The 14,064-nt window shown below is 37.7% G+C and overlaps 1 protein-coding gene across 2 annotated transcripts in view; it reads right to left on the bottom strand.

Moving 5' to 3' along the window:
• Positions 1 to 11,776: 11,776 nt before the first annotated feature.
• Positions 11,777 to 14,064, bottom strand: part of INPP1 (inositol polyphosphate-1-phosphatase) — a 52,565-nt gene continuing 50,277 nt past the window's right edge. For both annotated transcript variants that reach the window (XM_044669695.1, XM_044669696.1), the window contains exon 6: positions 11,777 to 13,706. In XM_044669695.1, coding sequence (XP_044525630.1) covers positions 13,139 to 13,706 — 568 coding nt within the window. In that variant the 3' untranslated portion in view covers positions 11,777 to 13,138. The remainder of the gene's footprint in view (positions 13,707 to 14,064) is intronic.

The raw sequence follows: 14,064 nt of genomic DNA on the forward strand, positions 1-14,064 counted from the left end.
AAACAAGGAACAATAATTGATGGAGAACCAAGAGGATAGACTTCCTGGAGGAGTCTTCCAACTCCATTGTCTATAAAAGTGAAGCTAAGAGTTCAGATGTCTTTCTTTTTCTTTTTAGGGCATAGTCTTTGGTTTTTCCCTTGCATTTTCTTTCAAAGTACAAGATATATGGGATGGGATAGATTTTTTTTCTCCTGCTTCCAGAAATACTGAATGGTAATTTGTATCAGAAGGACCTAGTGAGCAGCATGGTGCTTGCCCAGGAATCCTTAGATGTGAGTTCTTTTTAAAATTTAATTAAAAAAATTTTTATAATATTTTTCCATGGTTACATGATTCATGTTCTTTCCCTTCCCCCCAAACTGCCCCCCTGTAGCCAAAGTGCAATTCCACTGGGTTTTACATTTATCATTGATCTAGACATGAGTTCTTGAATCTCAAATTTCTAGAAAACACCTGCCTTTCCTTTTCTTTTTTCTAAGTTAAGTCAGCAACAAGAGAGCCCCTGATAGTAAACTTGTCCTATTGAAGAAATGAGAACCGAGGCAGAGATCATGTTCCATTAAAAACAAAACAAAACAAAACAAAACCTTACTTTCCTTAGAATCAGTGGTTCCAAAGAAGAAGAGCAGGTAATGGGGGTTAAATGACTTGCCCAGGTTCACACAGCTAAGAAGTGGCTGAGACTAGGACCTCCTGATGCTAGGCCAGTTCTTAATCCACTGAACCACCTAGCTGCCACAATGATCAAGTTCTTATAGAAGCTACAGGATGGAGATAGACATATATGCCTGCCGGAAGCCATCAAGGCTGTGAGGTTAGCACGGCTACTCACAAGCTCTGACAATCCAGCAAGGCAGGTTGTCAGGAGGATGGAGATTCCACACTCAGTTTACCCTATGTGACTCTTTTTACAGTGACATTCACTTGCATTGAAATTATTGCAATCAATATCCTTATCCAGCTCAAAGGAGACACAAAAAAAACAGTATAGGTTCATGGCAAGAACAATCATAGCCATAGACTACTCACTATCCCAAAATAAACCCCTGCATAACCCCCTAGAGTATAGAAATTTCCCCTAGAATCAGCCTAGCAAAAAACAGCAATTAGTGAGTTAATGCAAGTTTCTAAAGTTCCCAGCAAGAAAATACCTGGCCTGAGTTTGTTCCCAAACTCCTACAGACCATAAACAGTGAAACACAAGGAAATTATGGCAATGACAAACTAGCACAGAATCACCCTACCAGAGCTGTATTCTTAGTGATCCTATAACAGAAAAAATACCATGGGAACAAAACATTGGACCAGACTGATATAACATAACTATATACATAATATAATTAGTTAAAATATAAGTAACTATTATGCTTAGCTAGGAACTGATGTACTTGTACCTTACGAAGTTCAAACTAAGCCACCCCATAATGAATAATTCTTGACAAGCTTACTTTTTTGTTTAACCACAGTAAGATAATTAGTAAATGTCAATCTTATGATGTTTCAAAAGTTAATATGTGATTCTGAATGTAAGGGAAGAAAAAAAAACCTGTATGAGATCATAAAGAAAAGAGGGTATAAAAATTAAAATCAGCAGATGACACAAGAGAGAGAAGGAACAGCCTCTGCAAATTAACTTGCACTCTGGCTCATTTTCATTTCATTCTTCGCCACGCCATCCTGCCTCCGGAGATCCAACCAAGCGAAGAGCAGGCTCTTTGCATATGCCCATCAGGCCTGAGAGAGAATTCTTAATTCAGTAGGCAGAAAGATGCTAGAAATGAGCCTTCTAGCCATTTAAGGGAGATTTCCTTCATGAATAGTTGATCCCACTTTTCAAAATTGCAAGTTAAAGAGTCTGGCCCACTCATCTTCTAGAAGGAGATCTCTTCCAAAAAAAAAGGGGGGGATCACCAACTCAGTTTCTGCATTGAAATGACTGATGACATGGCCCTGGGGGGAAGGAAGTAGGGTAAGAGATATGGATCTTGCAAAACTCTACCATTACCAAGAGCTACTTGGACAATGTAGGTCTGATTGTTCAGCGTAATCCAAAGTATATTTACCATTCAGGGGAATTTAAACTATAGAATAGTGTTATAAGTATGGGCCTGTGTGTAACTGTGAAGAATGAGGGTCTCACCAGAATGCCAAAGAGTTGCAACCTCTAGTTTAGTCATCTCCAAGAAGACCTATGGATTACTTGGATGCATTATGGGTTTCTTTATCTCTTCGTGGTCTCCTGTGAATTCCTTTATATCTTTTCACTTTTCTGTGTGGTGCAATGAAGGCTCTGTCATATCCACTTTGCATTTGTTACATTGAGTGCTTGTATAGAAATAGAAGATACCCTTTTGCTCATATTTGGGAAAAAATCTAATCATGAATTATATCCGAACTTTGTTTTGGAGAGTTCCATGAATGAAGTTACTCCAAGTAGAAGCACCAAATACCAAGGGATAATAGACCTTTTAGGGTTAACCCCCAGAATTGGACTTTGACTAAGTGAGCCCATAATCTTCAGGAGCCCTGAACCATGAGTTACATCTACAGAAATGTGTGCTACTCTGTGGGAGTATAAATTCCATGAGGGGAGATATTAGTTTTATTCTCCCTTAGTATCGAGAAGCAGTTAGGTGACACAATTGATGAAGTACTGGGCCAGGTGACTCCTGAGTTCAAATCCAGTCTTAGATCCTTTCTAGCTAGATGACCTTGAGTAAGTCAATTAGCTTTTGTCTACCTCAGTTTCCTCAACTATAAAATTGGGGTAATAATAACACCTACTTCCCAGGATGGTTGTCAGTATCAAATGTGATAATATTTATATAGTGTACTTAGCACAGTGTTTGGCACATAGTAAGTACATACTAAGTGTTCATTTCCTTTCTTCTTGCACAGTGCTTAAATTAGGTACATGATTATAAAATAATTCACATGAAAGATCCTAGTATTAGCCCATCGTATAGCATTCTGCTTTCCCTGACTATTCCTCCCACCTCAACCCATCTATCACCACCAGTGATGGGCATCTTCAAAGACACAGTAATTGGGAAGGGAACCAAAAGCCATCTCAGATCTGGAAGCCTTCCTTTGCAATGGGATTAGCAGATCTTTTGGACCCTGTCCTGCTTGTTCTCTGTGGATTTCTTTTGCCTGTCAGACTGCTGGGTTTGTCATTACTATCCTTGTATATCCTCTCCACATCTTTGCACTAAGAGCCACCCATTTCCCAACTCTCATATTGGCTTAGATTTTGACTCAGCTTCCTATAAATGAACTAGCAATGCTGAACACATGGGTGTGGAACCTTTTGAGAGTGGCAAGGGGTGAACCATACCCTTTCTTAGATAGTATAGCTTTGCCTAGCTAATCCTTCACCCTTTGGGCTCTCTAAGGAGATGACAGTTGGGACTGCTCCAATTTTAACTCAACTTGTTCTAAAAGAAGAACAAACTGTCCAGATCATTGACTGAACAATGTGAGTCAACAGCACTTGAAAATTAATATTTTATCTATCTACTCCCTGATAACTTCAGGAAGAGTTGACAGATTTTGAGCAAATTTAATACGTCCCTAAAAAGGTTTTGAGAAATCTATTAAATTTGATTTGTGAAATACATAGAAGAGAGCAGAATAAAGTTCAAAAGGAGATAAGGACAAGCAGGGTAACTTGTTGCTATTTGTATTAAATTTAATATGCCCTGAAAAACAAACTACATCATAGAAATTCAGTTTTAGATACAATCTTCTTTCCATTCTGGTTTTGTATACTGAAACAATCATTTTCCTGATGTTTATTAAGTACAGTTAGTTCCGCTCTAATGCTTGTTTGGAAAATAAGACTTTGTTCCAGCATTATTGATCTGAACATGAAACATTCTGAATTTATTGATATGCATTTTTTCCTGAAAGAAAACTGCCCCGCTGCATAATAGCTCACAAGTTGGGACCTTTCTGATGCCTATTTCTACAAGCAAACTTTGAATCTTTGACAAGGTAATCTGGGTTGGGGTATAGGGCAGTGATGGGCAAACTACAGCCCACAGGCCAGATGTGGCCCCCTGAAATGTTCTACGGGGAAGTGGCATTATTCCTAATCTGACAAATACAATGAGTAGGATACAATACAATGAAACTTCAAAAGAGTTGCCTTAGAAACAGACTAACAGATGAGCATTTCCTTTCCTTTGGCCCCCTCTTTAAAAAGCTTGCCCATCACTGGTATAGGGGAAAGAGGAGGATGGACAACTGCCTGGACAGTTTGGGGCTGCTAACTCTGTCAGTATTTATTTAACTCAAACTGTGTCAAACTGTGCTGCTATTTTTTATCGGGTTCCCATCTTTTTTCTTTAATGTGCCACTAAAGAATATTTTGAACGTTGTGCCCCTATTCCCATCTTTCCATAAGGCCTCTGTGGTTCTGTTGTGGGGTTTTGCAGAGCACAGTGTTTTTTTTAGCAGAACCAACAGTACCTAATAAAAAAAAATGGATTTGTGCTTCTTATCCCATGACGGAAACAACATAAACATTCTCTCCTTACACCCACGATAGTCCTGTCTTCTGTAGTTTTAAGAAGCAGAACTCAGTGAAACTAGTCAATGAAAATTTAAAAGGTATCTATCAGTATTAACCAAGGTCAGCCTTTCACAGTCCCAATAGTCTTAGAAGAACGTGGTCAACAAAGCATAACATTTCTGCAGGTGCCTGTTAACAGCTGTGACCTAGGTAAAGCCAGAGGAAGGAGAAACACAATGTCTATTAAGTGGTTTTCATGCTTTAGTAAGTTAATGCTTTCATGCTTTGCACAAGTACCATGTTTCTCTTGTCATTTTATTCCATAAATAAAAAAATGCTGATTCAGATGAACTTCATTATAAAGACACATGATGATAGCAGAACATATGGATGTACATTGTTTAGATGAGACAGCTGGCTGGAATTCCTTGTCTTGTCTCCATTAAATAGCTTCTCTTATAGGAATGCATCTATTATTTTGTCACCACTTCTTGGTAATTTGTGTCAATCTGTAGGCGGCAGTCAGAAGCCACTGGAAATGATCAGCCATCAAAAATATTTCTTTACCGAAATGATTTTTAAGCACCTATTTTTTGTATGTAAAACATTATGCTAGGTACTGTAGAGTGGCCCCTTCTCTTTCTGTCTTTCAGCTTACAATCTAAGAGAGACCAAAATTATAAATATGGAAATATTTTCATTAGAAGAAACCAGAAAATGAATAAATGCCAACATTCTGGTTCTATTTCCTTATTCTGTGAAAAATAAATAAACATAGCTGGCTGAGAATTTTGTGTTCAGAACACACTCCTAGTTGGGTAGGTTGTATTATCAGACTCTTCAATAATGTGTCTGAGGAAAGTATAAGCATCTAAAATTGTCAGCAGAAAAAGGGTAAGGATTCTAAGAACAATTCTGAGTCATTCTAACAGTTCTACTATTAACTGTTAAAAGTGGGCACAATATTTAGAATATTCAGGTTGCATTTTCAAGGTCTGGCCAAACTCAATTTTCCACAGTGCCTGTTTCAGCCCCTTTCGTGGTTATTGGAACATATTGTTCTCCTCTGTCCATTCTGCTGGGGGGAGTCTTCACATGCTTGGGGTAGACACCCCTCTTATTCACTGATGATTTTTCACCTGTCAGTTACCACGAACTTGGTTTAGCCCATTTGCTGAATTGTTTTTATTAGAGTATAGCCACTGCCCATGCTACAGCTGCTTGGAATCACAAGCAGGAGTTGGGTGACAGGTGGACATCAAAGGTGGATGAGCAACCCTGAAAAGTGGTACTGCTGGATCAAAGGTTTATGCCCAGTTATATAGTCCTTTAGGCATAGCTCCAAATTGTTCTCTAGAATGGTTGGACCAGATCACAATTCTACCAATTTAGTGAACCTATTTTCCCCTCATGCCCTCCCGTATTTGTCATTCATGTGTCAACCTCAGAATTGTTCTAATTGTATTTGTCTAATCAATAGTTTTTATAGCATTTTTTCATATGACGAGAGATAGTTTTGATTTCTTCTTCTGAAAACTACCTGTTCAAATTCTTTGACCATTTATCAATTGGGAAATGGCTCTTATTTTTGTAAATTTGACTCTGTTCTCTTTATATTTAAGAAATGATTAACTTTTTTTCTTTTCCTTTGTTTGATCATGATTACTACCCCCTGCCTTTATTTCAGCTGTAGCATAATAGATTCTGCTCTAGCCACTTATTTTAACTCTGTTTATTTCTATTTCAAACGTGTCTCTTGTAAACAACATATTGTCAAGTTTCTAGTTTCTAATCCTTTCTGCTATTTCTGCTTTATGGGTTAACTCATCCCATTCACATTCACAGTTGTGATTACTATGTATTTCTCTCTATCCCATTTCTTCTGTTTATCTTTCTCTCTCTCTTTTTATCCTTTCCCTCTTCAAAAATCTGTTTTTTCCTCTGGCCACTGCCTCCCTTAATCCACCAACCCTTTTATTGTCCCTCTACTCCCACCTTTCTCTCTTATCCCCTTTCCTTCTATTTCCCTATTGGATAAGAAAAGTTGCTATAGCCAACTGAATGTGTATATATACTCTTCCCTCATAGAACCAATTTCAAGCATTGCCCTTTCCTTCATTTTCCTCTCCATTATAACAGTTCTTTCTTGTGAGTATCATTTGTATGAGAAAAATTTCCCCATTCTACCTCTTCTTTCTCCCCTCTCCCCTGAATCCTTCTTTCTCATCATTTTTATTTATATTACCATAATGTAATAGACTCACATGTATGCTCTCTGTCTCTGTAGACATCTTCTAACTGTGAATAATGATAAAGTTCTTAGGAGTTACATGTATCATCTTGCCATATAGGAATATAAACAGTTTATTGAGTTCTTTATGATTTCCTCTTTCATTTTTCCCTTTTTATGCTCTTAAGTCTTGTGTTTGAAAGTAAAATGTTCTATTCATCTCTGGTTTTTCATTAGGAATGTTTGACGTTCTTTCATTTAGTTAAGTTTCCATTTTCCCCCTATAGGAGTATACTCAGTTTTGCTGGGTAGGTTATTCTTAGTTGTAATCCTAGCTCCTTTGCCTCTGGACTAGACATCTCACTTTACATAAGTGGACTATTTCCAGGGTAAAGTGATTTTTATACATAATGTAAATCTGCTCACTAATGTGGAGAAGAGAGGGAAGGAAGAAAGAAGGAAGGGGATATTCCACTGTCACACTTTTCCAGAACATGTAAGGGTTGTGGATAGAAAAGTGAGATCAGGAGGAAAAGGAATGGACAGAGGCCCTGGGGGCCACATGAGGGCCTGGCCAGAATCAAAAGGAAGAATTTGTAGGGGCCAGACACATGGGGGCCAGACATGGGCACAAACATCAGAGGACTGGAGACATATGGGACTGGGGCACACAGTACCTGAGCAAGGGTTAAGGAAGACAGATGTGTGGACAGAGCAGGGTAAAGTTCTCTTCTACTTATGGTCTTAAACTAAGCCCCTAATCCTGTGGCAGCAACAGTGGTGGTCTCTCTGCTTTCATTCTTCTATTTGCACTTGGAGGGGTTTTTGAGGGGGGAGGAGGATGCTGCAGAGTACCGAGTGTTATAGAGAAATAAAGTAAATCTTTAATCTTTATTTAAAAGGGAGGGATAAAGGTGAGGAGGTGATAGGAGGAGGAATGAAGGGGGATGGCTGAACGTAGGGAAGGGATGAATGAGGTGGTATATTGGATGGTAAGGGAATAGATGGGGGTATTCAGGAGAGGCAGTTTAAAACAGGCTAGACCAGGAGTCAGCAATGTATGGCTCCCAAGCCATATCTGGCTCTTTTGAGGGCCAGATATGGCTCTTTCTGCAGGAGTCATAAAGTCAATTTTTTTTAGGTGCTGTTACAGGAGTGCACACTATGAGCACTGTATGGCTCTCATGAAATTACATTTTAAAAATGTGGCGTTTATGGCTCTCATGGCCAAAAAGGTTGCCGACCCCTGGGCTAGACACTGAGGCTAGAGACAGAGGATACTGGGGGATATAGGCTGAACCTTGCAAGGCAAGGAAAGGTATCTCTATAGATACAAAGGAATTGGGCCAGTCAGAAATGTTTAAATCTGCCTTGAGGGCTTCTCTTGTTAGTTTCTCAAGTCCCTTGAGGGAGGAGTCGAAGAGCTCCTCCCTGCCAGTCAAACTGATGGCAGGAGGAAGTCTCAGGTAAAGACTTCCTGCCAAGATGGATGCCTGCAATTCCCTCAAGAAATATAAGAAAATGATTCCCTCTTCAGCCCTTGCCTTACTTTTCGACACAATGATTCACCAGAGGGTTTGAATAGGTAACAAAGTGGATTTATTAATACCAGGGTTAATCAAAAGGAGAGAGGGGTTTAGGGTTTTGTAACAGCCTCTAGGGAGAAAGCTGCTGGTGGGTGAAGGGTCACAGGAGGGTTAGACTGAGAGAGAGCCTGATCTCCCAGTAAGGAAGATTTGGCTGCCTTAAAGTAAAGTATTTACTAGATCAATAAAATAAGGGATAGTTTGATTTAAGGATGTCCTACTTGCCTACAGAAAACGAAAGCCCACAAAGTCTAGTCAACAAAAACAAAAACCACCCTTGCTCCCAGAGCCCAAAGGGAAATTCAGGAAAGATAACAGGGGTATAATATGGAGAGGTCAGGGAGAGGTCCAGAAATAGCAGCTAGGTTCAAATTGTCCAGAGACAAAAGCACAGGCCAAGGCAAAGCCAAAAGCCAAAAGCAGAGCCTCAGTTGGAACTCCAGCTCTGTTCAAGCCTCAGAGTCCAACTGCCTTCTGCCAAGATTCTAAGACTTCTAACTGCCAGGATGTTTACAGTTGACTCTTGCAAGAGCAAAAGCCTCTGTTGCATCCTTGCATTACACAAGCTAAGGGGCAGGAGCAGAGAGAGAGAGAGAGAGAGCAAATACAATGTGTACAGTAAAGTTAAGAAATGTGTCTTTTTGGAATGTGTATTTCTTTCAGAATTCTTTATGTAAAGTCAAATTTGTGTAATGAGAATTCATATAGAGCAAGAGTTGTCTGTTTCCTATTCCAAGTCTTCTGCACTATTAACATGCAAGCTGCTAAATCTTGTGTGATCCTAATAGTGGCTCCACAATAGTTGAATTATGTCTTTCTGACTGCTTGCACTACTTTCTCTTTGATCTGGGAGCTCTGGATTTGGCTACTATATTCCTGGGAGTTTTCATTTGGGAATTTCTTTCAGGAGGTGATCAGCAGATTTTTTTTCAATTTCTATTTTACCCTCTTGACCCTTTAAGATATTAGGGTAATTTTGCTTGATAATTTCTTGAAATAGAATATGTAGGGTTTGTTTGTTGGTTTGTTTTATTTTTTTAGAATAGCTTTAAATAGTCCAATAATTCTTAATGTCTCCTTGATCTATTTTCTAGGTCAGTTGTTTGTTCAATAAGATATTGCACGCTTTCTTCTATTTCTTCATTCTTTTTAATTTGTTTTATTGTTTCTCTATGTCTCATGTAATAATTAGTTTCCACTTGCCCAATTTTTTTAATGGAATTATTTTCTTCAGTGAGCTTTTATAACTTTTTTCCATTTGGCTAATTCTGCTTTTTAATAAGTTATTTTCTTCAGTGAGTTTTTGTGCCTTTCTTACTACCAGGCTAATTCTGTTTTTAAGATGTCATTTTCTTGTCTATTTTACCAAGCTGTTAATTCTTAAAAAAAACAAAACTAAACAAAAAACCAAACCCTTAACTTCTAAGACAGAACAGTAAGGGCTAGGCAATTGGGGTTAAGTGACTTGACTAGGGACATACGTCTATGAAGTGTCTGAGGCCAGATTTGAGCCCAGGACCTCCTGACTCCAGGCTTAGGCCTCTAATCCATTGTGCTATATAGGTACTCCTGTTATTTCTATTTTCATAATTTTCTTGCATCATTCTCATTTTTCCTTACCCAATTTTTCCTGTTATGCTTATCTTTTTTAAAAAAAAAAAACAAAACTCTTCCAGAAATTCTTTTTGGGCTTGTGTCCCATTAGCATTTTTCTTTGAGGCATGGCTTATAGGTGTTTCCATATTGTTTTCTTTTACTAAGTTTGTGTCTCAGTCTTCTCTGCCACTATATAGCTTTTTATGGTCAAGTTCTTTTTTTATTGTTGTTTGTCATTTTTCTAGTCTATTTCTTGATTTTAAATTTTATGTTAAGGTTGGGCTCTGCTTACCTTGGAGTGGAGGCACTATTTAAAACTTTAGACTTTTTTTTGTTCTGCCATTTTGATAGTTAGTCTAGAGGTCTGCATGTTTTTAGTGTATTCAAAGTGGTATAATCCAGGAAGAGATATGGTCACTGACCTTCTAAGAAAGGTGTGGTTATTCTTTTCTAAACTCCCCACTCCCTGGCAGCTGCTAATGCTCCTCTTTGCCTTGGAACTGTGACTAAGGCCCCTGCTCCCTTGTGAGGGACCATAAGTGTTTCTCTCTGTCCTAGCACTGCATGTAGGCAATACAATTGCTAAGCAGTGCCAGCTGCACCAAATGCTAGCAAAGGAGTGCCCTGTAATCCATTTTTGACCAGGTATCTGACCACTTTACCCTCCCTGGGATGAGTGCTACTAAAGTTGCTGCTACTGTTGCTGTCGAGGAGGCCCCTAAGCCTTTTGTTCTTTTACTGAATTTTAAAAAGTCTCATTTTCCCCACAATCATGAAAAGATTGATTTCACTGGTTACTCTTTTCTTGGTGATTGTACTAATTTGCCTTTCTTTTCTTTCTCTAATTTGGAGAGTTTACAAGTTGAATACTTTGTTAGTCTCATTTCCTTTGGAAGAATGGCTATATAATACCTTTCTTTTGCTGAAGTTTCACTATTTTTTTTCAATTGGTGATTAGACTCAGCCTTGTAGGATATTATTTCATGGTGCTGCTATCATGATTAGCCTTCAAGATATGAATTCACATCTGTATGAGCCCATAGTTTCAGTAATAGGCCAAAGCTTGCAAAGCTAATTGCCTAATGCTAGTGGAGCCAGGAAAACCATAGCTAACTTTCTCTTGTCATCCTCCATTGATAATAAATAAAAGTACAAAAGCATAGTTAGATCATAGAGTTCCTAGTACTAACAAAAGACAGTTTTCCTGGCTATTCAGTGAGTTTTGTAAACACGTAGCTAACTTTAAGATTGAGAAACAGTTTAAGTTTATAATTATAACCACCATAAAGGATCAAGTTTTTTAAAAAAAGACTAAATTCAATTGCTGCCCCCTTAGAATCCATGGATATTGTTATGGAACGGAATTTTGCGAAGTGATACTAGAATGTTGCTTAATTGTGATGGTAGGCAAGAGACTAAAGAGAGAGAACTTCTTTCCTGAAATGAGTAACTCTTATTTTGTGAAGAGAATTTTTGAGAAAAGACTTTAGCCGTCATCCTGAAAGAACAGAATGGAAGGATTGTTTTGAAGGAAATGGTTAATGGTGACTCATTTCACAGCCAATATTAGAGAGACTGGGTTGAAGACTCAGAGCTAATTGATAAATGACTCTTATCACAACATCTCTCATTAATGAGACAACATCAGCATATATCCCTTTATTGTCTTAGAACCCAAGAGAATGAATAAAGGTAATGAGTCTTATAGGTGAGGTAGAAGTTCAGAGTATTTACCACCAATAAGTGGATGTACTCAAGACCTCCATGAGGTCTCTAAAACCTTATAACATAGATGATTAATATACCAGAGATCATAGACAAAAGAAGAATATCATCACGGTACTATTGCTTGCAATGTAGTTCTTTATTCCAGTTTGGATTTTAATCACATGCATGTTATCACACAGTAATGAAAATAATCATAAAGAATAAGAAAATAAATAAAATACCCTGGTTTACAATCCCAAACTGGTTTATGTGAAATTTTTAAGCAAAAAGACCAACTGAACATTTTGTAAATGATTCGCACGAGTGAGAAGTATCAGGTTTCACAGTTACCTTAACTAGTTTTCACCAGTTAGGTAATAATTCCTACCAATCTACTTTTCTCATCTCTGGAGGGAAAGCCATTATATGAGAAAGGACTGTTTTGATAATATCAGAATAAATATTTCTTGATTCATCCATTTGATTATGAGCTCTTCCATTACACTGGGAATTCTTTGAGGGGAAGGACTGACTTTTTGCCTCCTTTCGTATCCCTAGCACTTATGGCACTTAATAAATACTTATTCATTGATTTGGATTAAGTAATTTTTATTTGTACACTCTGAAAATCAGAGGACCCTAAAAGGAAAGACAAAGAAAAAAATTAGAAGATAGACTGATTTGTAATGTCAATTGTCTACAAACAAAATATTCTCTTACTGAGACACTAAATTTGAGTCCAGTGCTTTATATTAAGATAAAGAACATGATAAGGATTCCTAATAGCCACCAGAGGGCGCAGGGCAGACAAGTCAGGCAATCTTCCTGAGAAATAGAAAGCAGAGTTTTGAAGGGGCTGGTTCTGCTTTTGGTCTTCTTTTAGTTTCCATGATGCTCTCACTGTCTGCTTGAACTCAAACTTCTTTCCTCCCATTCTATTCATCTTTCTAGTTAGTAGAGGTGGCTCTAAAAGACCACAAAATAGGAAAAGCTACCAGATAATTTAAATAAGAGTTAGCAGTCGGCAACATTTATATGAGCAAAGAATCACATGGTATGGAGACTATTTTCTCCAAAACTCTCTGTAACTTAGATTTTTTAAAATTGGATGATAAATCATTGGGTGTAGATTTAGAACACAATCCATTTCCCACAGAAACTGATGTCTTTTCCCATCAAAACTGATTTTTAGCATAATTCAAAGACTCTACTACAAAATTTAAATATTCTGTTTTGGACCACTTTGGTAGACTAATGTTGCTTTTGATACATTAGTATTTATATCATTACACAAAATTCTTCAATCTTAAAGATCAGAATTAGTGATTTTTAAAGCACAGTAAAAGAAAAAGTTGCTTTTAAGTGCAAATAGGGATTGTATTTCATAGGAAGAACTTGAACATTTAACCACGAAACAACACAAAGCTACTTTAGAGCTAAGAGGTCATCAGAAATACTGTTATGGTATAAGACAAATTATACATTAATTTCAGGTACCACCTATGCTAATGTACTAGAAAGTGACAAATTTTTAATCAGCAGATCCAGGAATGTTTCTAGCCGTTTCTGTGATCTGTAAGCAACAAGTCCACCCTTATTGGCCCATCGATCTATACCAGTAGCTCCTTGGTTGTCCACATTATACAACAAATGTGGTAAATCAGACCCAGTTTCTGGGTTTCTTTTTAAGCACTTCTTCAAATCCACCATTCCTCCACCGATTGACTTCAGTATGGCATGAGCAGCACAGGAGTCCCATTTAAATGTAGTATCCTCAGAAAAGATGTAGACATCAACAAGACCTTGTACAACACAAAGACTCTTGTACCCAGCTCCAGCTGCCCCATATACATTTTCGCCACATACATTGGATAGGGCTGTTTTGATGGTGTCCTTTTCACTTGTACTAATGACAGCCGAAAAGTGCTGGATGAATTTAGGTTCAGAACTGGACTCTTCAGTCATCTGGTTGGCTGTTTCTCTGTTATTTCCATTCTCACTAGAAAGCTGAAGTGAATGAATATTGAAATCCAAATAAGAAAGGCCCCAAAAGTACTGCCCTTTCCACCTGTGAAAAAGAAACACAAGTAATTTTTCCCCTTTTGTTTTTTTCCCAGATGACATTAGTTTTTAATTACAAATAAACAAATATAAGTCATCACTTTTGCTGTAGTCATTTTAGTGGACCTTAAAACTCTTATTTTGCACTAAAGTCCTATATTGCAATGCCTCTTCCTGGCAAGAAGGTAATCTTGGATTTTAAATTCCCATCTTTGTCAAATCGATAATAGCACAAAAATGTTTTAGGAACACTGTGAATATATAGTTAATACTATAGGGCTCTCTTATGTACAGTTTCACTTTTAGCAGTTTGGTTATCTGTGATTTCAATTATTTGTAGTCAAATTGGAGCATAGGTCTGCTCA

Source organism: Gracilinanus agilis, chromosome 3 (assembly GCF_016433145.1).
Source record: "Gracilinanus agilis isolate LMUSP501 chromosome 3, AgileGrace, whole genome shotgun sequence".
NCBI classification, from domain to species: Eukaryota; Metazoa; Chordata; class Mammalia; order Didelphimorphia; family Didelphidae; genus Gracilinanus; species Gracilinanus agilis.